This window comes from Ips typographus, linkage group LG1 (assembly GCF_016097725.1).
Source record: "Ips typographus isolate SLU linkage group LG1, UJ_Ityp_2.0, whole genome shotgun sequence".
NCBI lineage: Eukaryota > Metazoa > Arthropoda > Insecta > Coleoptera > Curculionidae > Ips > Ips typographus.
Window position 1 is genome coordinate 4,963,935 of NC_138422.1, and position 26,895 is coordinate 4,990,829.

Below are 26,895 nucleotides of genomic sequence, written 5' to 3' on the forward strand. Positions count from 1 at the left end.
AAATCTTAGTAATCCAGCTAGTGATTTTAGCCTGTGGAATTGTAAGAACTAGCATACTAAAATTAGCACATTCGTCTTCTTCTTCTTCAAGTGCCTATTCGTTCCGAATATTGGCATCATCCTGGTTATGGTGACCTTGTTTACGGCTGCCCTGAATAATTCAGTGGTTGGTTTAGAAAACCATGTTCTTAAGTTTTTCAGCCATGATATCCTACGCCTTCCGAATCCCCTATTGCTATAAATATTTCTGGTAAATGAGCTGGTATTTGTTTCACATTATATGGTCTATATATTCAAGTTTTCTTCTTTTTATAAAGTTTTCTTCTTTTGTTCATTCTTCGCAGTGCGAACTTATTAGCCACCCTGTCCACCCATTAGATCTTCGGTATTCTCCTGTATACTCATACATTTCAAATGCTTTCCTTTATTTTTGCGTCGCCTCTATTATACTATTACTGTGTCGTTTACGTATCAAATTGTTATTGTTCAGCAGGATTCTTCCAAAGCTTTGGTGAATATTTCCTTCGAGTGTAGGTTGGAGATCAAAGCAGAGAGAATCCCTGTCTAATATCCTTGTCATCTAATTTAGTGTTTCTCAGCACTTACATCATCTTTTCGTGCTGTATCTTATCTAATGCTTTCTTGTAAGCAATAAGGCAAGCGAAACCGTCACAACTTAAGTTGCGGCACGTAGCAGCACATATCTCAGCATTTTAAAATATTGGAAATATCAAAGACTACTGCTATCGAAGAAAAATGTGCATGTTGCATCAAATATAGTTTGGCAAACTATAGTTATAGCAACGATGAAATGACAAAAATAACGTTGATGTGTTATTTATTTTATGATTATTTTACAAAATTATTTCTGATTTAGAGTCTGGTGACTTTTAGCAGCTTATGGCTCGATTGATTGTGATAAGTAATTTACGATTATTTTCTGATGCACTATCAAGCCATGAAACGCATTAATCGTGTATATATTATAATATATTACAAACGATGTAGTCAAAATTAAATAAAACCTACTAAACACGTTGGCAAGTCACTATTTTGGATATATCGCATTCTTTTGCAAAACTCTATTTTACATTATAGAATGGAACTACTCCATTGTTTATTTCGTTTTTGATATTAAAAAATTAAAAATCACTTTTACCTGTATTGTGTAAGGTTGCTTTAAAATAGAACACCTCATAGTGAGTGTCAGAAATTATCTATGTTTATGGAAAGTGGTTCGAGGAGACTTTGCATAATTTGATAAGATGAGATAACCAAAATCTTGTTTTTTTTTCACTCGAGCATGGCTAAAATTTAATTTGTAATTTTTATGTTGACATAAATCCTACTGACACCAAAAATCACTTATTAATAGGTATATGACATTCTATCTCATTACATAGATATAATATTTTTAAATTCAGTTAAAAAGAGCAAAAAAATTTAAGCTTTGAATTTCTTTGACCAGTTATATGTATTATTTCGTTATGTTTTCTTGGTTTTTGATTGCTGACCATCATAACGAAATAAAATGATATAATATTTTATATTATATTATCGCTTACCGTCAATTTTCCGCCTTTTTCTTAGTGATTACAGTTTAGTTTTTTAACCAAGTGCTAACCTAAAAAAAAAGCAGAGAAAGACCTCCTGTCGCTCTCGCATTATCTCATCATTTATCTTTTTTTTATAAGGACTTTTTTCAACTGCCGAATAGTTGCCCTTCTTAACTTAGAGGCATTATTTATTGTTTTAATCTAAAAATAGGGTGACCGAAAAAGTAATATAAACCAGCTGTAAATAATAAATGGGTTTGCTGAACTGCACTAAGTTTTCAGTAGATTCATAATTTAAAGTAAACTCCTTGACTATTGCTTTAGAATGATTACTTTATCCAATAAAAATGTTTAAAATCATCCAGGGTTGCCTATTCTTCTATTGACTTTCAAATTGCTTTTTAGGCAACGTCATACTTTATTTTCTATTATCTAGTAGGTCGCCAATGTCAGAGTTCTGAACATGTCTTTCTACAATTATTAATTATTCAATATTGTCCCTACCTAAAAAATATAACGAGTTTTCAATACTTAAAATTACAAATTTATTAAATCATAGAAAATTTATTAAATGTCGAATTCGACAAAGGCGGAGCTATGTCTGCAACTAGAAAATCTCAATTTAAGGCATTACGTTTTGATTTCGAGATTTAGTAGCATTACCTAGATTGCGAGACTTGATTTGCGATGTACAAAATTGATAAAATTCAAATTTACTTTCATTGTGTGCGTATGGAAAATTCTCTTGACGAGCGTACCGTAACTTTACATAACATGAAAAATGCTGATTTCGATATTATTAGCGTAATGCTTAAAATAAGAAGAAACCAACCTATAAAATTGGAAAATCAACTATGAGTAGCTGTATCGAAACTTTTACTTGGACATGTTTAGGATATTTACTTGCTAAAATAGTAAACTTGGAAAAAACGATAATTCAGCAAAAAGCAGTTAAAAAAAACTATAATAGCTATTTAGGTAATCACGATTTTGAATGATAACTCTCCATTGTACATTTTTTATCGTGGATTAAAGGCTTGTTAATCCCCTTATATGTATAATTAATAACTATTTTATTTATTTTTTTTAAACGTTTGATATAAAGGTAATGAACATGAATCCGCTTAGAAATCCGGCTCTAAATGAACTAAATTATAAAAAGCTTTTTACAATTTAAAAATTCTGTTTACTCCTTAAAATACTTTTTTTTTGATCTTAGGTAGGTAACAATATTGCGTTCTTTGATGTGTGTTCTAACAAATACTTAAGAAGGATCTGTAAAGAAAAGTCCTACTCACCTTCATTAGATATTTTCAGTGGTAAAGGGATTACCTTGGACCCGCTTTACACTGAACAGCCTTTGAGAAGTAAACATGATACTTTATTTAGGTAAATTATAGAGTAAGTTTCAATAGTAGGATCAGATTACGTTAAAAGGTACACATTTAAGAAATAGCAATTTGCTTTAATGTTAACCTTCTCGCATTTTGTCAGTACTTCTCTGAGCTATTTATGTTGGACTCAAAAGGTTACTTTTGCTGGATGGATTGTAACTTGTCTCTTAAAACTACCTAATACTGAGTTGTACATTGGGCATTGTTTTAGACAATCTTCTGCCAAGAATACGCCATCAGCCGAAGTTTGTGAAAAAAAGACTTAACCTAATACTTGGTGGAACCTCTCTTCGCATTGTTGGAAACCTCGGCCTAGTGCGGGAAAATACAACTTTTTACACTTGTTCAGTAATTAACTATTTACAATCTATACAATGTAGAACAAAACTAAACTTTGTGCATAAAGATGAATGTGAAATCATAAAATTATACCACATTATTTTACGAGCAATTTTTTTAGGAAATAAAAAATTAAGTTTCAGTTATTGGCAAATACACAGGAAGCCTTCCTTTCGAAAGAGCCAATAACAATTCAATACAGCGCACATTAGAGTGGTTCAAAGAACGTTTCGCATTTGCAATAAACATCAAAGGATCATTAACGTTTCATTTCAGAAACAAAACTAAATGTTACTTCGATACGAAACTAGTGCTGTTTCGACATAAATACTATATAATATGGTATTTTAACCGAACTCAATCTAACGGAAAATCCAAAAATAATCGTCTTTTACAGAACCCCTATTCTTTAATGCGGAACAAATTCCAGTTTCTTATAAATTACTCTCTAAAAGTTTTAGTTGTGAAGTTTGAAAAACTTTGTTTAATTGTACAGAGAAAATGAAACTAAATTAGAATGACCTCATAAATGTAAAAAAATTTAAGCCGCAATGAACAATAACAAAAAATCATTACTCACATGAATATCATGTTCATTTGTTTAACTTAACTAAGCAAAAATGTTTGATATTGAATTGTCATCAGACGTACTTCATCTTCTTTTTTACTTTGACTTTCTGTACAGAATATTTGTGGCAACTTATATTTTTAGCTCAGTACAATTTTTTGTCAATGACAACAGGAATTAATCTCGAAAATAAAGGTTGTGACATCAAATTGAATATGTAAAACAGATACTTTCAAATATGACATTTTACTGATCTTTAAACAAGACAAGCTGACTGAACGAAGCATGGTACGAAGAGCTGAAATATTAGTTGTTTAAATATTCAGCGGCTTTCTACGTTATTAGCCGTAATGGATTACAATATGGCTTTATAGTGGTTTGTTTCCTTGACTGATGCTATATTTAATATTTGATGTTTCTCTACGTTTTCGTTATTCCATTAAGGGACATAAAAATAGATCCATTTTATTTACTGAAGCGTAGACTTAGTTGGGAGCTATGAAATAGCTAGATATTTCTAGATAGATATATTTAATATCATTTGATGTAATAAAGTGTATAGAAATAAATTCGTTAAAAGATCAAGAAACGATTTTTCGAAATCCAAAGTAAATGAATACAAGGCTTATTTAATCTTATAGCTCTTTGTCATTGCCCTGCCTGCAAACTAAAGTGTTCACTAAACACTCCTTCTCCTAACATTTCCGAATAACTGACACTTTGTCAGGCAATCGTAGCGTATATGACGTAATTTCGAATTGGTTTCATGATCATTATATCAACAATTCTGGTTGATGTTCATTAATCAACTGCAAAATTGCCTGACAAGATTTTCTTGTTTTATGTAAATGTTCTAATTATACAGGGTATTTTTTAATAAGTGTCCAATATTTTACAGGGCGATTCCTCACGTAAGGATTTCCTTAAAGGAAAAAAGTCTATACAGGTCCGCAAGGCTTTACTTATGGAGCTACAGGGTGTTAAAAATTTATTTTTTTTAAACTTTTTAAATAATATCGATATTTGGACGAAACTTGTTATTTGGGGGTTTTGTAACATGCGAAACTTAAATTAGTTATTGGTTTGTCTCTTACATGCAAATGGCGCTAAATTAAAATTAATCTTTAACACCCTGTAGTTTTATAGGGCCTTGCGGACCCATGCCTGCATGGACTTTTTACCTCTAAAATATCTGAGGAATCGCCCTGTGAACATCAGACACTTATTAAAAACATCCTGTATTTCCATTTTTTTTAACATTTTAATATAATATACGTTTGAAACGTTTAAAATGTTGCCTGTTCCAGGTTCTTAGCAGTTTCCGTCAAGCCTTGTGTGAAAAACGTTCAGATTATCAAAAACACGATACAAACTGAGTGACTGATACCAAGATGCACAGTAAAATCAATAAGGTTTAGAGGTTTTGTTGGGAAAATCTTTCGCACGCGGCTTACTCAAGTTAAATCCAATTTTAACTTCTTTTTCTGAGTAGTGCTTTACATAAAACAACAATTGTTTTGTGACTGGTTTGCCTCTAAGGAATTTGTCTCATGGTGACAGATTATGAAGATATACGAAGTATTACACACATGACATTTTTGAAAATTGATAAGCCTAATCTAATTCAAGTAAACTGGGTCAGAGATTTTTTTAGCTCATATTTAAAGCCTCACTATTTTGAAAAAAATCAACTGATTTTCCTGCGGTTTGGACTAATGATATGAGCTTTATTTAATGAGTTTTGGTTGACTGGAAAAACTTTGACTTTAACGCACTACAACGGAATTCTACAGGAAAGAAGTTCGTGCTAAAAAGTTAAATTTTTAAGTGGTCCCCATTTTTAAATATCCAAAACTATTTCTGTTCAAAACAGAAGCTTATGAATTGTCAAAACAAACGTTTTTACTCTTTTACATATTTTACCATCTCTAAAATGTCAAATTGATGCCAAAATACTTCTTGAAGCTTCATCTGACCTTTGAATTGCCATAATCACGCTGGAACCATTTTAATTTCTTTAGATTTTCAAAAAAAAACCAGAATAATATGCTTTGCTGTCTTTTATTGCCAAGAATTAGTCAGAAGGTTTCTTGTTGACTTTTAGTAGTCAAAAGTGTGCTACCTAAAAACTCTTAGGCCGAGTTGTACAGGGTGCTGCATTTTCGATGGTCTTACGGGGTACAGAGAAAACGGTAATAGATAGAAAAAAAGTAGCATACGTGTTCCGATCTCTTTTTCCGAGCTGAGATGACTGGCGAACAGTGGGCTGCGCAAACTTCTTTTGTTTCAAAGATACGGGGGGCTTCTGAAAATTGGTCATTTTGAAACCTCCTCTGTATTTCATTTGCTATTAAACTTATCAAAAAAGGAAAAACGGTTTCCGGTAGAACTTTTGACGTAGAATCCAATGGCGTAGTCAGTTTTTTTATATTACGTTTAGTTTCTGACATATGACACTAAATTATATTTTTTTAAATGGAACACCCTATATATTTTTAGTTCATTTAATTCTGTTTATTTTTACCTTTTCAACGGTGTATTACAACATATAAGTTTGTAGAGGTTAATCCTGTTATTTTAAAAAAAGGACCTTTGCTTAGCTAAAAAAAGGCCAATATCTAAAATACCAAACAAAATCGGAAATCATATAAACTAACACATCAGAAAATTAAATATTTTTAATAAATTTTATTAAAAATCTAAGTTACAAACAGTTCTACCGTCACTTTAATAAGAAAAGTGGCCATTTCTATTTTCTACTATTTTTAAGGTAGAAGTTGAAAAAACTGTTTATAAACGATATATAACATGTTAATATGAACATAGCCAAATTTTGTTTCGACTGTGGGTATTTTTATACATATTATTTAGCACTTTTTTGTTAAGGAAACGCTATTTTTCTAATTACCAAGATTAACGTTTACAAACTTATATGTTTTAATACACCGTTGAAAAAGTAAAAATCAACAGAATTAAATGAACTAAAAATATATAGGGTGTTCCATTAAAAAAAATATAACTTACTGTCATATGTCAGAAACTAAACGTAATAGAAAAAAACTGACTACGCCATTGGATTCTACGTCAAAAGTTCTACCGGAAACCGTTGTTCCTTTTTTGATAACTTTAATAGCAAATTAAATACAGAGGAGGTTTCAAAATGACCAATTTTCAAAAGCCCCCCGTATCTTTGAAACAAAAGAAGTTTGCGCAGCCCACTCTTCTCCAGTCATCTCAGCTCAGAAAAAGAGATCAGAACACGTATGCTACTTTTTTTCTATCTATTACCGTTTTCTCTGTACCCCGTAAAACCATCGAAAATGCAGCACCCTGTACAATCAGGGTTGGGAACCAACTGAACTCGACTGGCATCGAAATCAATCAAATTATTTGGTTTGTGACAGCAATACTCTTCTTATGGGCAGGTTTAAGAACCAGTCGAGTTCAGCCAGTCTTTGAACCCTAATTGTATAACTGGAACTGCCAAAATAAGTACTAAGAGCCATGTTGTGATTCCAAATTCTAAAATTAAATCCGAACGCTTTGTACTCTCTTCGGGTTGTCATAGCTCTTGTTTGGAAGCCTTCAAAATGATAAAAAAATATCACTCCTTCCATCAAATTGATGCCAAAAAACATCGATTGTGTGCTAAATTTAACTTAGTGCCGTTAATTGCAATGTTTGAAGCAGTTTAAAGATGTTCTTATATCCTTAAGCTCCATGAACGGTTACAGGACAAGCTTCTTTAAATACACAGACGAAGGAGAGGAGTTATGTAATTTCTAGTTATTTTAAAATAATATAATATTTAGGTTTAATTAAAATTTAAAATTACATTGCTGACAGATTTGATTTCAACACACTATTTACTAATAACTGTATAATTAAATGATATTATGGAAAGTTTCCAAAATGTATAGTAATTTTATTGCAATTTTTTTTGTTTTTGCTCAAACTTGTCAACTGAATCACAAACTTTTTATTTTCTTTATTATTATTATTTTAATACAAATAATATATCAAAATTGTTGCTAAGGTCGGGACGTTCCATGAGTAAAATACGTGTTTGCTGCTACGTTGCCTTAATCATTTTGAAATATTGAAGTTTCTGAACATAAATACGCATGTAATGAAATGCATAATGAAATAACACAGTTAAATTAAAGGTAAAATTGCAGCTTTTCACTATGCTGACAACGTCAAACTAGATCACTAAAATATCACAATTATAATATGTACTTTAGTTTATTTTGTTTACCAAACAGAATCTAACATCACGTGCCTAAACTGACGTGTTTTGACTCATTTTAAACTTCCCGCTTATACTTAATTAATCTACTTACTATTATTAACTCTTTCTATATTAGGATGTCAGGAAAAATCTGCGTAGCAACCCCTAATAACGTTTACGTCATTGAACTTTAGGTAAATAATCTCATAATAGGCGGTTCTAGTTAATTACTCTACAATTATGTTTATAAGTAGATTTCTAGTGTGTCTGCTTAATTATCATCGACTCCTCGCTCCCACTTAAAGTCTGATAAATTATTATTAGGCCGGTTAATAACCGAAATAGACACAAAAGATATATACTATATATTCCTTTAACAGTTTTTCGAACAAATGTCATTTAAGTAATTAAATACTACACCTGTTTTGCGTTTCAGTGTTTTAAACTGTTTTGATGCAAAGTAGTCTCTGAAAACTAGATTTACGCTGTCTGTGGGAAATAAAGTCTGAATAAGTAAGTAACTTATCAAAGTTTTCGTTTCTGAAGTATTGTACAAGTCCATTAGTCCGTAAGAATCTGAGCGTCTTTTGTTTAATGAAAGTAATTTTCTCGCCATTTTAAGTCTATTTAAATTTCGCAGATGATTGTCGGAAAGGCGCTGATTAATTAAAGATTTGTTAGGGGATTTGAATTCTGAATTAGTGATTAAAAGATTACTGTACAATTTTTTTTTGTCGGCTTTAGACAAGGAGTGTATATAAGCCAGCCTGTTGGGGAGCACTTTTGCAAGTATGCCCAAAAAAATAGCTTTCTTTTTGAATTTGCCTCACGTGAATGAATACACTGGACATTACTTCTGGCGTTCTTCTACATCTTTTTGGCTGATTCACTTTTAATATTCATAACAAGCAATTTGTAGTTATTCATTAAGAGAGATTTGTTCATGGTTTTGTCAAGGTTTTGATAAAGTATGACACGACCAACTCAACGAACAATACTGTTACACGGTTATTTTTAATGATGCTGATGCTGGTACGAAAAACATTCGTAGGATATATGTAAACAATCATTAATTAAAATAATGATAGCTCCCAAGAAGTACGAAACAGAATAGAACACACCAGAAGAAAATTTGTAAGAAAGAAGAAACTTTTCTGTTGTCGAGTTCTAAACCTTCAGCTACAAATACGACTGATGATGTGCTTTGTGCTATCTATACTATACCATATACTCTGAAGAGAATTGATATGAGGAGACTGGAAGCGTTTGAAATGTAGATATACTGGAGATTATTGGGGATTTCCTGGGTAGAGAACGTGAAAATGATGAGACGTTTGCTTAAAAAGAAAGAAATAATTCCAAGAATACAAAGAAAAATGGAATATATAAGACTTGTCATGAAGGGAGAGAAATAACAAATATTACACATCGTTATTCAGGAAAAAATCTGATGAAAGAGATCCATATTAAGGAGACGAAACTTATGCCTGAGGCTTTTCACACCAAACTATAATGCACATATAAACGTGACAGATAAACGTTTTCAACTATTACAGATTATTACTCCAAAGCATGTATGTGTGAAATAAAGTTACATGTACCTTACTTGATCTAATTATTTTAATTTGTATTAGTAATAAGCTAAAAGCCCTTCTGGCCCTATTTTAGAAACCCCTCTCATAGAAAGTGGTGCTATGTAAAAGGATAGCGTGTAACCAGGCGCTTATCACCATAAACGTAAATTGATCATGAGGAAGAGTAGAGATAATTTATAATTTTTATTTTTTTTAGCTTTTATTATTTTACTTTCTGTCATTATCCAGGAAACATATATGAAAACTCTATAGTATATTGTAAATTACAGAATTAAAATAAGCGATGGCGAATCTTGAGGTTATAAGTTAGTGATATGTTTAATCAACAGTTTCCAAAAAAAAGTTGGTAGTGGATGTAATTTAAAGAAATATAAATATCTGAATAGTGTTAAAGCAATTAAGTATAAAAATACGCCATTGAGCGTCTTTAGTAAAATAGTCATTTAATTAATTTTTACCTACAAACAGGATATGCAAGAAGTAGATATTTCAACCCACTAGAAATGTGTATAAACTTGCATGGCCAATGTACGGAAACGGCCTAAAAAATACCAATCTGATTCAACAAAGTTTGGTTTACATTGGTTATTATCATTTCTCAAAAGTTAGCTGGATATTTAATAATTTTATTCATCCCCTTTTTAATTACTTAATTTTTAAATTGCAGCTAAGTTATCACATATCAATGACCAGTTGTTTTGTATAATAAATTTGGTAAAACCACCTAAAAAAAACGTAAATCTGAAATTCTTATTTAACTAATAATCCAGATTCCTACAAACTTTTTCTTTTTATGAAAGCTAAATGTTAAAACCCCTAATCGTGACACTCATCACTCTTTGAATATTGCCTATTTATGTCCCGAACAAAGCCTAATACTAGGATGTTAAAACGGGTACATTTTTTCAGGTCTTTTACCCTTTTTTTCTAAAGGGTTGTTGAGAGACCCTTAGTTGGGGTGGATTTTGATAACATTTGATGAACAACCTCTTGAAAACCCATTTTATAAGCAAGGCTATTCAACTTATGAAAAACAGCGTACGTCAGCTAACATCAGAATTATTACTATTTACTATTTCTAGAGAAAATATTTCAGTATTACTTGCTGTACATTTAATAGTTCAATCTCTGCCCATGTAATAAATTTATTGCTATTTTTCTAAACTGACAAGCACAAAAAACATGTCAACGCACTATTTTGCGTATAATAAAACTAAACTTATAATGCTAGGACTGCAACTGATTGTACTAACTGTACATTGATGTATAAAATACAGCTGCCCCTGTCAGTGACATTGAATTTTTACTGAGATATGTTCAAATAATAAACTCATTCAAGCTAAATCATTGATGGTGAAACCAAAAAATATTTACAGAATAAATAATCCAGTAGTTTTATTACATAATAGATTCGTTTGGAAAAATAATCAAACAATCTAGATTTCGGAATGTATCAATTACTGATTTCATTGAATAGTCGCATGTTAACATTCACAGATTTAAATTTGATTTATTGCAGAAAATAAAATATTTTTAGATCAATGACGAACACCTTAAATAAATGAAATATTAATAACAGCTGATTTACAAGACAATTTTGTAATTAGAAGCTATCAGTTCTGTTAATGGTGCAAATAGGAGGGTTATAGTGTAAATAATCAACCATTTAGAACTTGTTTACCTTATTCAATTTCAAATTTAATTAAATAGACAGAGATATTAACTCGGCAGTTTTGCGGTTGAAATTGGGTGGAAGCCACAAAGCTGATGAAGTTTGCTGTTAAGGACTGTAAATACATCCTATTAAGTTAAAATTGATGGTGTACAGCTCTTGTACTTTATTTGGTTGTTGCCGGTTTAATTAAACTTCTCCATTATTAATTTTTACTAAATTGGGAAACAAAAATAATAGGAACTTATGAAAATTGTCCAACGCATTTCATTTAACTTTTCATTCAATCAACTTGAACTCGTTTCAAATTAAGTACTACGGATAATAACGTTATTAAAAATTTTGGAATAGGTGCGGAAACCACTTTCAGCTAAGCTTGGTTTATAAGAGAGCTCAACTTGGATAAACAAACCATGCATGTTAATTTGAATATTATAAAGCCTTGTTAGAAATCTCTCAAGGATTATCCGAATAATTTACTGAGAATAATACGGACACAATAATAATTTTGAAGTAATTACGCTGACTGACTGTTTAATTAAACCACCCTTTTGGTTAAATGTCAAGTAAGATAATTATTTATAATAAATGTACTAAACGTTTTTGCGAAAGAAATTATAACTAGAAATGAAATGATTGGGACTGTTATAAGTCACTTAAAAATTTAAGTACATGCTCTTTGACAAAAGCTTATTAAAATCATAAATTTCAAAGTTGCATTGAGAAGCAAAGAAGGCAAGAGCTAAAAAGTTTTTGACAAGTCTGTTGCAAGACTAAATCCAAATGGTTTGTAACAGATGTGTTGATTTGTGTGACTATTTGTGGTGATTTCTTTGGTATTTCATGTTATTGTGTTTTGTATCATATGCTAAATAAATAGGCGGAGATCAAATTCCATTTAAAACTTTCTGTAATAGTTTAGGACATAATAATTCTTCTTAAATGGAAGCGTACATGAGGTACTTTCAAAGTCAGTCGTCGAAAAATATATAAATTAGTTTTCTCTCGTTGGTGAAGTGTGAATACAGGGTAAAAAGGCTGTTCATACGAAACGTCATTTGATATCTCGACCAGTAGAAAATCGATCAAAATGTCATCAACCTTGATACGTAGAGACATTACATCAAGAGTGATCACTTTTGATGTGCTCATATCAATTTTCGGCTCTATGCATGTCAGGGTTAAAATATAATGGAATACTTACTATTTCGCATCACATAAATTACACAAATATTTGGTATAGACTTCCTTATTATCTGAATTTTTCCTTCTAAGAATAACACTGGAAATGCAGTTTTAGAGCTCGAATAGAAGTTATCTTACTACTCGGAAATACGGTTTCAAAGGGAAACTTTAAAACTCTATTTAACATTCAAGTTTACCGACCATTGTTGGAGCTTTCTTAGGAAAGCGCTTCTTCACTTGTTATCTGCAATGTATGAAAATGCATAGGATCAAGTGAATATTTTTCCTTTTAAAATTTAAAAAAAATATCGTCCCATTTTTTAATTTTCACTTTAACTGTTTACTATGACAAACATTGTTTTTTCTAACTTTGTAAAATTAACTTGAAAGAAAATTACGGTTCAATTTCTTCCTTAGGGACTTTTCTGGTGTTTTCATAATCTTACGGTTTCCTTTATTAGTTAATTACTGAAGTTTGAGGTTTTACCACTTTATTTCAAATCTTTATTATGTTTTTCTAATTCAGTTCATAAATGGCGACTTACTCTTTATTCCATTACAGTTTTCTTCTCTCAATTTAATTGGTTAATTGCTGTTGTCAGTGGGCTGTCGTTGTCAAAGTTCTGTCTGTCGGCTGTTAGTTTGAGTGTGTTTTGAATTAGTTTTCAATCAGTTTTTTTTTCGCTGTTTCATGGAAGAAACTCGTGTTCTGGAATATTCCACTGGCTTTGTAAATTCCCACCTCGTTTCCGTCTCCAAGGCCTTCGACAGGGTTTGGGACAGAGGACTTCTAATCAAGATGCTGGATGCCGGCTTTTCAGTCGGCCTGGTCGGCCGAAGTGGTAAAACTAATTAGATTTTTCTTTCAGTTCGTCGCTTTTGAGTCAAAATCGACAGTTTTTCTGAAGTTATAGGAAAATGGAAGCAGGAGGCCGCAAGGTGCAGGACTGTCGCCATTTCTCTATAACATTTATGTTTCAGATTCACCTAGAACGCAGCGAACCGGCTTAGCGCTCTACGCGGATGACACTGCGTTCATGGCCCGTAGCAGGAGCGGCCGACTCCTGACCCGATACCTACAAGAGGAGACCACAGCATTGGAGAAATGGTGCAACAAATGGAAGATCGACCTAAAAGCGGGGAAAACGCAGGCCATAGTCTTCAAAAGAAGACGACGAGGATACAAGGCAACGTCAGGTAAAAAGACATGGATATCGAGTGACGCAACGAGGCGACGTACCTTGGGGTCAAGATGGACAAGAAACTCACGTGGGGAAGTCACATAGAATACGCCAGACAGAAAGCCAGAGCGACCAGAGCAAAACTATTCCCCATGACAAGCAGGACATCGAAGTTAGCACTTCGGAAAAGTGGAAAGCAGCGAAAATCAGTTACTGCGAGAAGCAGTGAACTACGACCCGGAGCTAGAAGCACCCCACAAACGACCCCGATACCAGTTATTGGATAACGGATAATTATTAATAAGTTTTTCTTTCTCTTTCAGATAAACGACAATTCAGGACCAACCAGCCAAGAAGAGAACCAAAATTTCCCCCAGACCTTCCCCCCGGATGGCGAGAATTTGATTCTCAAAATTTGGGTAGAACCTTTCTGCAGTTATCTCGGTGCTAACTGGGCTCTTCTGGCGCCTTGCCTACGCAAAAGGGGGAAAACCATCCGCCCACTCACGAGACCCTAACTCCCCAAAACTTGAGGATGTAAAAACAAACGGACGAAATCCGACTGTTTGGAAATCTTGGACTGTTGGAAAGTGTTTTATTTAAAAAAGCTTTTGAAAATTTCGTATATTTTCGGAGATCTCGGAGTAAATTTATAATCAGTTACACTAGGTACAAATATTTCTGGATAGTTACTTGATATACAATTTGACGTCTTGCTTAATCTTCCTAATTACTGTCTGTCATTGAGTTGCGGAAGGTAATCATAAACTTAATTGACCTTATCTATCTTTTCCTCTAAAACATTGTTTGTAATTAAATGTCCAGCCGTAAATCAGGATGTAGCTTGATAGGTAAAGCTTGCGATTACATTTCAGTTAACTACTAAACACTGTTTATAACACCTGTAAACATCAAATTGGACCGCACTTTGATGAGGGGTTTAGCCGTCCGAAACTTTCTCATTAATTAATACTCATAGAAATGTAGGCCAAATTCACGGTCCACATCAAATGCTTTAAGCAAAATGTAGAATATCGTTAAGCTTTTATGACCATATAAAATAGCCGCAAATAGGATGCGAGTATTTATATTCGATGCTGTAAATTTCGGATTAATGATGTACTACCAATTTTCGGTAAAATAATTCAATAGAAGCATGTAAGTTGTTTCTTACTGAATATTACAAGTAATTCATTTGGAAGTAATGTTACCTGTGGCTGAATTAATAAAAAATGCCTCCACATGTTTGTCTTTTGATTTTTCTTTCTGAAAAAAAATCAGGTTATCTAGATGGGATGCTAAATCTTATTCAGTTCAGAATATACGTAAAATTGTTTGCTCTTTCTAACCAACAGTTAAGAAAACAGAAAAATTATTTGTTTTATTGACAACTAAAACTATTTTAGTCAAAACTCTATCCCTAACTGTATTTAGAGCTGCTGGCTGCTGGTCTTCTTCTTAATCCGCCGTCTCCCGCCGGAGGTTGGCGATCCAATTGGCAATCATAATTCTGGATGTAGCAGCTCTGAAGATGTCAATTTTGGTACATCCAAACCATCATCTTAAGTCTTTCAGCCAGAAGTTTTGTCTTCTTCCTACTGACCTACTTGCAATTTATTCGACAATTAATCTTTGAAATACACTTTAGTGACCAAATAGTTATTAGCTACTTTATTAGCAGATGGAAATACCTGCCCTAAATCAAATTATAACAACATTTGTTTATATCAAGAACTAAATTTTTCGTTTATTTACTGTATTTTTTTTAAATCGATTTTTTATTAGTTTAAAAGTTGAAACACATTCAAGACAAACTTTAATACATATCTTATTATTATTTATTTTAGTTTCCATTACAAACAATTACTTGAAAGCCTGCTGTGGCTTATACGCAATTTATTTCTCCTGCGAGCACACAATTTTTTGCTCTGGAATGATTGTTTATTCTCCAAGCAAAATAGTCATACTTTTCGCGCTTAATGAATAAATAGCTATTAAGAAAAAAATGTATTTCTAAAATGTAACATTAGGGCTGCTGATTTTTTTCTGAAGAAGAAGTTGTTCATGTCAAATTTCAGCATAAAAACATTAATTAACGAAATCCATAGTTACGCTACAAAAAACTGAAACTTTTTGTACAATAATTGTTGAACACTTAACAAAATTGTTCGACTTTTTGCCAACCCCTTATACTCGTAATAATAACAGATCCGTCTTGTCAAAGTACACTTGTATGTATAACCGACTGTAATCTAAAATATTCATCTCGGCTAAAGCTCTCGACAATGACAGATGGATCTTCTGATGTTATTTACATATTTTTGTGGACAGTTTCTGAATTTACCAACCTTACATAGTTCCAGAAATTTGAATTTAACACTATTAACTTTCTGTGAATAAGCATTACAAGTAATACAAAGCAGCCAGTATAAAACTGCATCAAATGCTATTTCATATTTGTCTCCTTAAACTAAGTCCAGGTCATGTCAGAGGCCATGTGTCCAGTCTTGTCACCCTATTAGGCTTCTACGAAACCTAATTTGGTTGTATGTGTTTTATATTTTGTTCGACAAGTGAAATTGCGTCTGCATAGTTAAATTGAGTCAAAGGAAAAACAGATTTATTCTGTTTTGCGTCTGTGTCTATAAGATGACAGTAAACCTCACAAAATATCTGAATATACATTTGTAAATTTTTTGAAGCTTCGATTTAAATAGGAAAAACATGTTTGCTTCTAAAAAAGTTGTTTGGAACTCGTTAAAATATTTAAATTTGTTATTTTACTGAAAATATGTATAGACAAGATTATCTATTTGATATTTTTATGTTTGTGAATTGAATTTGGTCATGAAAGGTAGAAAAAATATTTTGCCTAAAGATCAACAACAGTGGCGTAATAATTGTCGTTCCTTGTCTATTAGTTGTAAAATAATAACGACACTGATGATTTAACTTTTCCGAAAGTTGTTTATATTCTGCTTTTTATCAGCTTAACCTTACTCTTGTGACTCTTGCTAACCGATTAAATAGCTGGAAGAAGCACTGTCAATGTCAATCAATATGTTTCTGTCATTTGCTAACCTTAAAAACACACTGATGCTATGTTGCCAAATGCTCTCGTTAAAAATGTATTGATAATTATTGATAGATAAAACAAATTTCTTGCACTGACACGGAGCAATACGAGAGGCGATTGCTTCATCTATCGGTAGCCAAAAACACAAATAGATTTTTTAAATACTTTAGAATCGAACTTTAGAGATATATCTGGTTTTAACAAAACTTTTTCAATCACCGGAAATCTGGAACTCTCAAGGTGGCAACCGCGAAATATGAATTAATACCTTTGGAACCATGCATGATATAGGTATGAAAAAAAATGAGCACATTTAGTTCACAAATTAAAGTGCACACCCTGTAAAAAAACTGAAAAAAGACCTTACATCTACTCCTAAGCCGGGTCAAATTAACCTTTCGGACCCAAATGCACCTTTCTAAGCACAAAAAAGTCTATTCTCCATAAGAAGAGACGTTGATAAATAATTTCGTTTGGCTCCTTGGTAGAATTGGAACACATCTTTAATGACGCAATTTATATTCCGCTTTTTGTTGCTACAACTCTCTTAAGGCAATCATTATTATTAACGCCCTGTTGCAAGGGATTTTCAAATCAGTATTGAGCACAGCAAACCACTAAAGGTACACGTGTGTTATCCTAACGAAGCACGCCCCAAACTATCACAGCTCCATGCTTTTACGCCATTTTCCAATCAGCTCCAATTTTCGATGTACGGAAAAGCTGGAAAAATTCACAATGGAACGAAACCGTAAAAATAAATCTGTTTTATTCACATGAAAGCAGTACGAAAGTATAAGTGGAATCTGATATAAGGTGGATGTTTTAGTATCACGTGCGTGGCTAAAATCTGCACTTAACATGTGAAACGGGAAATTCGATAAAGGTAGTGTAGTTTTTAGGTAAGTAATGCGAAGCTACAGGGAGTTGCAGAATACGTATAACTATTTTATAGGACATGCAGGAAACATATGCAAACATTGGGAATAAGAAGTTTTAATTTTCAAAACAAAAACAAGCACTCCTCCTATACTTACTCATACCCCATAAATTTGCAAAATGTATTCTGTAACACTCTATAAAACTACCAGTGTTTTATTTTATATTTTAAAATTACACATACCTTTGTCTATAACGCACCTTTTAAATTTGTATCAGTTTAACTGACCGACAGCGCATAATAACGACGTAAAATAAATAAATATCGTCAAAACCCGTTATTAATAAATCGACATCAAACACTGAGCTTGTGAAATTAATATTGAAATGCCCATTTTATTTTATAGGGTTTTTCGCAATTCTCCTAATCAATTTTCAAGCTTACCTTTACGGAAAAATCTGTTTGATGGTCAATGAGATTAAATTTTATTCGAAACGATTTTATCAGTTTTTTTCAAATTTATTCGAGCGTTCAAAAATGGATTAATTATAAATTTGGATGAGGTTAACATTGGCCATTGAAAATAATATATTCTTTAACGATCGTTTTGCTGTCGGTTCACCATCTAATTGAATAACATCAAAGACATATAATATACGCAAGAAGTCTATACTTTCTCTAAATTTTGAGGTCTGCCAAAGTTTTTTTTTCAAAGGAATTATTAGTTTAAAACGTTAAGCATATGTTAATAAAATATTGAAATTTTTTATTATTGTAAGGACTTTATTTTTTTTTTTCTTATTCGTATAATATAATACAGCTAAATTTATGAAACTCTTTAGTAAAGGGATGTTATTTCTGAGTTAAATTTTGCGCATAATTAGTACCTTTTTTAAAGTCACGTTGTTCAAATGTGTCACACAAAAGTGCATGTGACAAACTGGTATTTAAAAGACCAATTTAAAAAATTAGGAAAGTAGTTTTATGAATTTCAATTAATGGTACAAAAAAAGTGGGAGTCTTGTTGAAAATATATCGTTCCTAATTAGTAGAGTTCTAATTTAGTAGAACAAAACAAAATTCCAGGAAAAGTTTATTTAAATTTAAACATGGAACACGAAAATAGAACGAAAATAACAAAATTCGAAAATGTTTGTAGAGTATTAGCCTTAAATTTATACTTTTGCAAGCAACTTGTTAATTAATTAGAACAAACTTGTTTGCTTAAAAACAAATATTCACGCCTTAAAGTACGTAATGAACATCCTGTATATTGTATTATTTAGCATACAGTTTACAGGAGCTTTCTTTTATTATCCAATTTTTTACACCTGTTAAGAGAATAACTATTTCCGCAAGCAACAGCATTGCCGAAATCCTCCAAATAACGTGACTTTCCTCACTTGTTAAGTCAAAAACTATTTTAATCGTCGACACAGTCACGCCACTGTAAAACTCTGCTAATATCAATAATTATAGTTGTCGCACAAATCAGTAATAAATAAGTACTTAATTCACAAAATGCACGCTAAATCCTTTTTTAAAATTATAAGTTTATAATTATTAATGTGTGCGAGTAGATCGGTAACTGTAACTTTACACGACTTGTACTTCCATTGTTGTATGGTTAAATTGTATGCTACCGTACCTAGATGAGTGTGGATAAAGTGCGATGAAAACCTGTGCATGACCAATAATAATTAAACTAAAACTTTTATTATAATACTTGTAACTAGAGGGTCACAATCTTAAATCATGGATTGGAAACTAAATTAAACATGAATCAGTAGGTTAAGTTCTTTACTATTTAGTAGAAATATCCTTAGCAAAGTACAAAGACTAGCATGCTTTTTTGCTATCCTACGGCGAAAATAGAGATCATTATTGTTTAGAATAGCTAATAACAGAAACTTAAAAACACCATCAGCAAATAACAGTAACAGTGTTGTAGGGGGTATACTGGTAGGCAGGAGAGCTTTGACCTCATTAGACTATTGCTTCATATCCGAACATATCCCAAAGATAAAACTATCCAAAAATATAACAATAAAAATACGTTTTTTACTGAGGATAATAACGATTTATTCCAAAGATAATTTTTATAGAAACCGTAAAACCAGGCAAACACACCATACGGTATGCGAATGGGTCCAAGACATACGACAAAACAAGGGCAAGAGTGTATGAACCAGAAACCAAAAAGTCCGGAAAATACCCCATTATAGTGAGAATTAAAACCTATTTTCAACAAATTAACAAAACTAAATGTGAGGTTTCATCATTAACTAATAAAATATAAATTTAACAGTTCATTATTATGTGTCTATGCAATTTCGTTATTCTCCATAAATGCAAATGCAGTTGGAGTTATGCCAAACGAATTACATTGTTAATGATACCACAAATGATATAAACTTGGTTCAGGACTATCACGTTTTATTAAATTTATGACCCGCTATATTTCCCAGTTGCATGGTTACGGTTTTTTTTTAATTAACTGAGCAAGTTTTCTTAAGAAACACTAAAGTTGTTATATTTTATTTAGTTTTGGAGCACTGGTATAAAACTTTCTCAAAAGGTGTACACAAGGGGATTGTATTCCGCTTGAAAGATTTCGTTAAATAGACTGCACAGAAACATGATACTTTATTTTTACAAGAAAAGTAATTTACCTAGGCTTTCTAGTTTTGGCGACTAACGTGAATGATTTTCGAATCACGACAGGTAACAAAATACTCACACGATTAACTTATGCCCGATTTCTGAACGAATAGATCACATAAGAATATCGATTCGATAAATTGTTTTATTTGTCCAATTTGGGTTTCTGAACAAACCTTTCGCTTTCGTAAGTTGTGGAAAAGATATCGCAGCTAAAACGACCAGATATCTGATCCACAAGTAGTGACGCACGTGTATTGATGGATAACCTAAACAGATATGACAGACGGTTTCGGACCTTCACTTAACAATAACAATAAATCGTTATCAAATGGATGTTTCAGTTTTTCCGCTTTTTTTGATAAAGAAGTCATGGAAATTGTCCATGCTATTGAGCGGCCAAATCGTTATCGGCATACTAACCACAAAAATATCTGTCCGATTCTTATCAGTTCCACAATTGTATAGGCTGCTAATTTAAACTCTAGCGATATTGTTCTCATAAACTGAATACCTATATATTTTGGGTACAAACTTTGAATTTCCTGAAGGCATATCACAACTAGTATCCTCCATTAAAGTTTATAGGTGCAGTTAATTAAGTACATTGGGCCAAAGGGCAAATTATTAAATCGGTTCACTTAACCGGATTCCAAGTGAAACAATTATTCCTAAAGTCTATACCATTTTAATACCCCAAATGTAACAGAAATATTTCTGAAAACTAGAAATACAGTTGTGCAAGTATCAGTATCAGTCAAATCCATAATAAGTCAAGGGCGTACGACTGTGTTGACCCAGATATGTTGCTTAGAAAACTTAAGGCTTACGGTGTGCGAGGTCAAACATTACATTTGTTTTCATCATATTTAACTAATAGGCAACAAAAAGTTAAAATATTAAAAAATGGACAAAATTATTTCTCAAGTCTGAAGGAAAATAAAATTGGAATTGCACAGGGAAGCATATTGGGACCTATTTTATTCATTGTATTTCTTAATGACCTGAGCAACATTCTGCTTTCAGAAAATGAGCATGTGACGTGTTATGCCGATGATACGAATTTATTGACAGGGGGAAGAAATGTAGAAAGCCTAGCACTATCGGGAGAAAACTTATTTTGCAGAGCACAAGATTGGTTTAAAAGTAACAGATTATTACTTAATAATAATAAAACAAAGGTTCTACTCTTTAGAACAAAACAATTCAAAATTGAAAAACCTGGAACACTAACTTTTGGACAATCAAATACAGAGCTAGTAGAACATACCAAATTTCTTGGAATTCACTTGGATGAATTCCTAAACTGGTCAAATCATATTTTAGAGTTAAACAAAAAGCTTAGTTCAGTTTGCTATGGCATACGAGTCACTGCGAAATACATGAATGAAAGAACATTAAAAATCCTATATTACGCAAACTTTGAATCTGTGCTCAAGTATGGGATAATATTTTGGGGTTCTAATAGCTTAATGGAAAAAATTTTTGTTTTACAAAAACGAGCACTTAGAATAGTCAAGAAAATGGGATACAGGGAGAGCTGCAGGGGGGTTTTCAAAGCTAATGGCATTCTGACGGTGTGGGGACTATATACAGTGCGTTTTTTTCAACGCGCAACATAGGATTTTACGTGTTAAATTTTTAAGCCCATGTTAGACCATGTTGTTTTGGAACTACAAGTGTAAAACTTGACGGGTGTGTGTTTAGTACCCTGAAGCTTAAGTAAGTTTACCAATTCGGTCTAAAAAGTGTTTACAAACTAATGAAAAATCATCTTTTTTCGAAAAGATTTTATTTTTCCATGCTCCCTGTATGCATGGTCGGTGCTTTGTTGTTTCTGATACTGGCAGGGCAGGTAGCAGGTTGAGTGACATATTTATTTATAACGTCAAAAGGGCATTTTATAATCGTGTGGGATACTGTTTGGCTTCAAACTGAGGTCACTTTGAACAATCATTTATAAAAATACTTCTTTTGTTCTTAACTTTCTTGATACAAAGTTAATATTAGCATTTTGATCACCCTGTTTTACTTTCTAGGCCAAATTTTACCTGCTACCTGCCGTGCCAGTATCAAAAACAACAAGCACCTACCATGCACACAGGGAGCATGGAAAGATAAAATCTTTTCGAAAAAAAATGATTTTTGGTTAGTTTGTAAACACTTTTTAGACCGATTTGGTAAACTTACTTAAGCTTCAGGGTACTAAACACACACCTGTCAAGTTTTACACTTGTAGTTCCAAAACAACATGATCTAACATGGGCTTAAAAATTTAACACGTAAAATCCTATGTTGCGCGTTAAAAAAAACGCACTGTATTTATGAATGTATAGTTTTCTTTTTCAAAAACAAAAGTATGTTTGATCTGGAGGTACATCATAGTTATAACACTCGAAGCGTAAATGTAAATTATCCGATACACAGATTAACTATAACCGAAAAAAATCCATATTATGCCTGTTTGAAGCTTTTTAATACATTACAAAATGATTTAAAATTAGAAAGAAATGAGAAACTTTTTAAAAGAAAGGTAAAACAGATGTTAATTAATTTAGAGCCATATTGTATCAGGGATTATGTAAGAGACTATTAGGTGTACACTCATTCTTAAAATGACGCTGTTTCTTTTTGTGTTTTCATGTATGTTTTTTGTAGTTACAGGAAATGTATTGTGACCATAATTAGAAATAAAGAAGACTAACTAACTAACTAACTAATTCACTTTGTTATTTACATATCCAATATGAGTTACAAAATTCTGAATTTGATGAAGGGCATATTCTAGTCTAGAGTGCTAAAGATCAAAATTGGATTTAGAGTTTGAAGGGGATGAGATGTTGAGAAAAGTCAACAGAGACAGAATATAATAAAACTGTTATCCGAGAGAAAATTTTTCCTCCGCAACTGATGAATTACTAACTTTTGTGGAGGTAGTGTAGTGCCTTAACCTAGGAAATCCTTTAAGGTGATTATGGATTCAATTTGAGGGAAAGTGCACATGTTATTTTGTATTCCGTGTTTGTCGTTTGAAGCATTTTAACTTTGACGGAAAACTAGGATTACTTAGATTTGAGCACGAGCGTCAAAAATGTTGCTTCAAGTTCAATTTATATAAAATCTAGAATCAAATCACACTCTTAAAAATTATACAAACGATAAGTAACTATGCATATGTTTCGGCAATTATCAATTTAATTAATGTCAAGAGATACTCAAATTATGGATAGATGGAGTTACTACGACGCCAGTTCATTGTCCAATTAATTCTCATTAGAGTTTATAATTAATTTAGGACATGCTAGTATTCACATTAGTTAATTGTTTATTGCTTAATAAATGATAATTATTTTGGCTGCCAAATTAATAGTAGTTTGGTTGAGTCAACTATACTTTTTAAAATATTATAACTTAGTTATATGTATTACGCTATTAACTTTCCGCACCCAAATTGAAAATAACCATTATATTTGAGCTCCGCAATTTCAACAGTAAATTATCATTCACTTTCACAATGCTTCATATTTCACGGCTTCCTGTCATAGTTGAGTTTATTTGAAAACATTTCGGTTTTTAAATTTATATTTTTTTTTCTAATTTTTGTGAGTTTAGAAATATTGCAATTGAGAGTCATTTGAAACATCTACATTTTTTTTGATTTTGAACCACAATTACGTATGTATTCTTCATAACCTTCTCATGTAAGACACACATTTAATAAATTTAACATCTAGCATTAATACGAGTAGTATGGTAAATTACCTTCCATAGTACAAAGTTAAATCTCCAGTTATTCATTTGAATCATTCCCTTAATTAATATCAGTTAATTTACATACAGGGTGCCCGTTTTACGAGCCTCACCATCAACATTCAAATAACCGTCACTCAGTTATTTAGAAGAGATACAAGGAAGTTTAATTTGGGGTAGATTTGAGCAATTAGGGGTCGATTAAGGCCCGAATTAAGAATTACAATTGAAGAGCTCCTCATCCTTATCTTTTTCCCTTTTGCTTGTCACCTCAAAATTTCTAATTCGTTTTTTTTGTTGCTCTAACAGTCCAAAGTAAATTATACTAGGTTGTAATAAGTTGTTTTAAGTAAAATATGTCTTAGAAATTACATAAAATTACCATACCATAACCTATACCTAAAACAAAACTGTTATAAAACAATATAGGATAAGTGGTTTTTTCGAATTTTTGGATTATATGTATACACTTTTTTAAAAACAAACAAAAATAAATAATAATAGATGTCTAACTAACTTACTTATTTTACATGTCAAAGTTTGACAACATCTCCATATTTGATTAGTCCTAGGCCATTTAGTTATAATCTTAGTTTAGTTAAGATAACAAAAACGAAGTTAAAAATTAAAAAAGTATAAATAAATCGCAGACCATTAATATAAGGTATATGACATACTTAATAAAAGTAGAAGTGTTTCATAAAAGCTATAAAAAAAAGATTAATGCACAAGGTGTTCCATTTAGAAATAGTCAAAGTATGTTTTAAAAAGTTCAACGCCCTGTAGCATCTAACGCAATTTCATTTGGATAAATCTATTTTGTCGTCCCTGTAGAACGTTCGCACCAAATCTGAGTATTCTACCTTTAGAAACAATGGCAATACAGACAATTTTCCATCATGGTAAAAACTAATATTTTCCTGAAAAAATTGAAATAATAGAGAAACTATTACGTTTAGGAATATGACAGTATTAACAAAAAAATTGAGAGTTCTATTTAAGAAAAAATTAATATTTTATCTGCCACGCCTTTATGAACCACCCAGTATATCCAAAAGTAATTTTACATTTTTTTGTTTCTTTCGAAACTGTGATATTGAGGTCTCTATCGTTGACTCACCCTGTACATGACATCAGTCAACAATTTATTAGATTAGAGCTTGTTTTGTGTCATCATCTGACAGTTTGTCACATGATCAATTATTTTGGAAATGGCAGTAATATCACGGTAGTGTCATTTGACCGATCGATGGATTTTTGACATGTAATTTTCAAGGTGCTTTTGCAAAAACATCATTTTCGTAATTTTTACGAAATTCTTAGACTGAACCATAACATATGGTACATCATCGTAATCAAAATAGGCAAAAATTCAATATGGCGCACATAAGAAAAATGAAAGTTGATGATGGTAACTAAAAAACGAAACGTCGAATATCAACAATAATAAAGCCTCGTTGTAGAGGAGGAAAAGTGATAATGGTAAAGTGTCTCTGTTTTCAGTTATCTTAGCAGATAAATTAGTAAAAAAATAAAAACTAATTTCCAAAATTGCATTTTTTTTCGGATATCTCCGAAAGTACTAACAAAGTTTAAAGCTCTTACTAAAATATCGTTCAAATTATAATTTTAACTATAACTTTGGTTGGGACGACAAACTCTCGATAATTTTTGGTTCTAAATCAGTACTTTGTAGCTGGTTAGAACAGCTTTTTATAAATGAGGATGCCTGCTAATTACTAGATATTACTCTCGTTTGGAATAAACCTAATGCCATAACACTTGCTGGTTAATATTAGTAGAATTTATGACTAACTTTATTAATACGAGGATTTAACTGACAATTAAACAAATATTACAAACCAGTAAAATTTAAATTAAGGGTGACGAAATTTTACTAGAAAAGGAATTAATAATTAAAACTTTGCTCTTTGGGGATGTCCCAGCATCATCCTGGATTAGGGCAAATAAGGTCAAGTTAAGCTTAACGAATGTTTGGTTTAACTTTTAATTAACTGGGAATATTAATTTATCTTATATTTTCATAACTATAAAAGCCAAAAGAAAATATTAGGTTAAAGTTGGACAAATAAGAACAAGCAAGGGTAATCAATTTATAGAAATTGGCGTGTCGTGACAGTCAAGAGGAATGGGCGAACATCGAGGAAAAATAAAAAATAATTGCTTGAATAATGATTTACGATGACTTGTTTGCCCAAGGTGGTATCAAAAATGACAAAATAAACATTGCAGCTAAGAGAAAATGCTATTTTTTTGCCAAAGTTAACTAAGATGTTTCCACTTTTTTTAGGTAAACATAAAAAAATATTGGTGTAAGTCCATGGAAAAATAAGGTTTGATATATTATTAATTAATTTAATTAAAATACCTTTTTAACTATTTTCGATGTAGTGCTATATTTCTTGTGTAAGGATACTAATTAAAACGCCATTACATTTGCTTGACGTAATCTACTGCTAGCTTCGCTTTTCCACTGCATAAAGCACTACGTGATAGTAGTAAAACTTTAGCTTAAAAGAGACCAAATCAGCATAAACTTATCTCTCTACTCTAATATACATCAAGTCTCCTTTTAGGAATTTTCACTTTATTTTATGTACCTTTGGGCTAACATTGAACAAAGAAATCAACAAGTGTAAGCAAGAAATAAATGAAAAACGTTTCATTAGAGTGGTTCGTTTGAATATTAAATCATCATCTAATATACATATTTAAATATGCAAATAGTGAAACACCCAAGATAAAAGATTTTTCCTTTTTAATATTTCTGTTATTCATGGAAATTA

At 31.7% G+C, this 26,895-nt stretch overlaps 2 protein-coding genes across 3 annotated transcripts in view; one reads left to right on the forward strand and one right to left on the reverse strand.

Moving 5' to 3' along the window:
* The window catches only part of CCHa1-R (CCHamide-1 receptor), a 102,813-nt gene that overhangs the window by 66,202 nt on the left and 9,716 nt on the right, over positions 1 to 26,895 (reverse strand). The window lies entirely within an intron of this gene.
* On the forward strand, positions 12,927 to 14,964 carry LOC145731134 (uncharacterized). The gene is made up of 2 exons (XM_081982761.1): positions 12,927 to 13,382; positions 13,522 to 14,964. The coding sequence occupies exons 1-2, from the start codon at positions 13,232 to 13,234 to the stop codon at positions 13,824 to 13,826; spliced, it is 456 nt and encodes a 151-aa protein (XP_081838887.1). The 5' UTR covers positions 12,927 to 13,231; the 3' UTR covers positions 13,827 to 14,964.

What these genes read in the sequence shown, in the direction of transcription:
- LOC145731134 (XM_081982761.1), top strand. Translation starts at nt 13,232, where the DNA reads ATGGAAGAAACTCGTGTTCTGGAATATTCCACTGGCTTTGTAAATTCC. An exon ending in CGGCCTGGTCGGCCGAAGTG is followed by an intron (nt 13,383 to 13,521) that starts GTAAAACTAATT and finishes TTTATGTTTCAG; the next exon opens with ATTCACCTAGAACGCAGCGA.